This window comes from Montipora foliosa, chromosome 8, assembly GCF_036669935.1.
Source record: "Montipora foliosa isolate CH-2021 chromosome 8, ASM3666993v2, whole genome shotgun sequence".
Classification (NCBI taxonomy): domain Eukaryota; kingdom Metazoa; phylum Cnidaria; class Anthozoa; order Scleractinia; family Acroporidae; genus Montipora; species Montipora foliosa.
The window spans coordinates 41688091-41690590 of NC_090876.1; the positions used below are offsets into that span (position 1 = coordinate 41688091).

Here is a 2500-nt window from a genome sequence, read left to right on the forward strand (position 1 = left end):
TAAAAAACCAAAATCGCGGACTCAACAATACATTTCTAGCGATTTGAGAAGTGCAAATTTCAAAAATGTGCGGGGGGGGGGGGGGGGGGGGGAATTTTTTGCCACCTCCAGCAAGCTCCAGCAAGCATCTCACTCTTTGGAAACTATGATGTTATATTAGTTTGGGAATTGGAGGGGCACAGCCCCCCTGCCCCCTACACCCCCCTCACCCCTCCCCCTGGCCCCTCCCCTTGCTATGGCCCTGTAATACAGATATTTTGGTTCTGTACATTGGAGTGCACTTCATCAAAACTATGACAAAGAAATTTTGCATCCAAAGGAAGAGTCACTTTGGGGCTTTTGCTTGAAGACTGTATACATTTGTATTTGAGCTATTATTATGGAGAAATTAGCTAGGATAAGAAAGTTATTGTGATAAGCAATGGGAATAGGACTGATAATAAAAGAACTGTCCAATAACAACTTGGCGATTGAATTATTGGAAAATAGGAGTTTTTTTTAAACCACTCACAATCGAGGAAATTGTACTTTTTGTGATAAATGTATGTGTACATGTAGTTGCAAGTACACACTGTGCATGTTGCTCCTGCCATGATGGTTATTTAATTGGACAATCCTCTCTTTTCCAATTCATTTACTTGCTTTCATTTCCTGCTGCAGATACCTTCTTGACTTAAATAGAAACCTGAAGGAGGAAGGAGATCCTGACAAGGAGGCAATTGTTGATCACTGGGTTGAGTGGGAGAGTTTGTCTTTGCAGGTCAGTTTATGCATACCGTAACGATTTCCCTTTTCAGGATGTTTTTATATTTGTGTTGTAACTTCCTGAATAAAATGTTATGTTAATGTTATGTTATGTTATAAAGAAATTATTACAGTTAATAATATTCTGAAATTGTGCAGCCTTTTTGGGTTGGATTCTAATTACATGTAGCTTTTAGAAAGGTAGATGACAATGACTGAATGTTGACATTTTTAAGCAAGAGTTTTGGCTGTAATACACTGAATTTTGCAACTTACATGTACCTAGACGTACGTGTATTATTTTATATTAGAGTTGTCCTTTGGAATTAACACAAACGGAAACAACTTTAAGTTACAGTACATGTATAAAGTTACATTGATAGAGATCTGACAGAGTCATGTCAGATTAAAACACTTTATATTATTAATATTATTATATTTGAGTGAGCCATTATGAAAGTACCTTGAAGTTCTTGTTTGTCATAGGACTGATTTCATGGTGCAGCGATAATTGTTATACTTAAACAGAAATTAATTTAATTTGTTTTATTCACAGCCTGTTGTTCTGTCCCATCTTGTGTCATCTGTTGGTCTGGGTAGAAATGACAGCAGTCACACAGAGGATATAAAGAATCTACTGAGGCATGCAGATGAGGGATTAACCTCACAGACGTTCTTCTCTGGTGTACGGCTTTTAAAAATATCCTTCTTATAATGAGATGGAGTTTCAATGATGACCCTGGGAATTGCAGAAAAACGCAAGTGTTACTACTGTAACATCTGTATTAGGAATCAAACCTATGACTTCCCAGTTACTAGACGTTCAGTTGAGCATTTAACATTGCTCTTTAGAAAAAAACAGTTGTACAGCTGTAGCTGGGCCATCAAACTAAGTTCAAGGTGGCAAATATGTGCTACACTAGTACTGCTAGGTGTGAAATTGATCAGATGTGGTATTATTGCAGTTGCAGTGAAAGAGATGTTACATGTAATGTAAATGTTAACAACAGTAAGTCAATAATTGTTGTTAACAGATGTACATGTGTTCTTTTAGTATTTTGCCTATACAGTAAAACCAACACTTTACTGATGTTGAACTTTATTTGAGTGGTGTCAAGTGTATAAATTTTACGTAGCACTGAGGCACTAGTTGGGGTCACTGTGCAGAAATCAAATAAAATAAAATCAACACCCATCAGGTTATTTTTTTGAGGAGAAGGAAAAACCGGAATGCTCAGAGAAAAACCTTTTGGAGCAGAGTAGAGAACCGGTCCAACAAAATAATTCAACCCACATACACTGTATTGTATGACGATGATTCAGAGAATTGAACATTGGTGGGAGGCAAGTGCTCTCATCACTATGCCATCCCTGCTCTGTAACCCGTGCTCCATGGTGAACTGCATTGTTTTAGTTCCTATTCTTCTTTATAGTGAGTGAATTAATTCTTGCCAATCAACACTTTTATTTAAGGATCAGCTTGGATTAGCAGATGTTGTTCTCTGGGGATCTATTCATCCATTATTCATTGGGCATTTTACATTTTCAGGTACAGGTTAAAGTCCTCCACCTTTATGATAATGATGAAAAATCATTCAATATTTACTAAAATAAATCCTCACTTGCCAACTTTCATGGACTTTTCCTCACTCTTTAGGTTTGCAAATTTCCAACTTGTCAAAATGGCATAGTTATTTGATGGCTCAAAGTGCTTTCTACAAAAGTGAATCTGAAGTTATGGAAAACAAAGGAATCT

At 36.8% G+C, this 2500-nt stretch overlaps 1 protein-coding gene across 2 annotated transcripts in view; it reads left to right on the forward strand.

Annotated features, from left to right (window-relative positions):
- Window positions 1–2500, forward strand: part of LOC137968947 (methionine--tRNA ligase, cytoplasmic-like) — a 45383-nt gene that overhangs the window by 10563 nt on the left and 32320 nt on the right. For both annotated transcript variants that reach the window (XM_068815426.1, XM_068815425.1), the window contains 4 exons: window positions 661–760; window positions 1301–1429; window positions 2218–2293; window positions 2402–2500. The exon at window positions 2402–2500 is cut by the window's right edge and continues 11 nt beyond it. In XM_068815426.1, the coding sequence (XP_068671527.1) occupies window positions 661–760; window positions 1301–1429; window positions 2218–2293; window positions 2402–2500 (404 nt within the window). The remainder of the gene's footprint in view (window positions 1–660; window positions 761–1300; window positions 1430–2217; window positions 2294–2401) is intronic.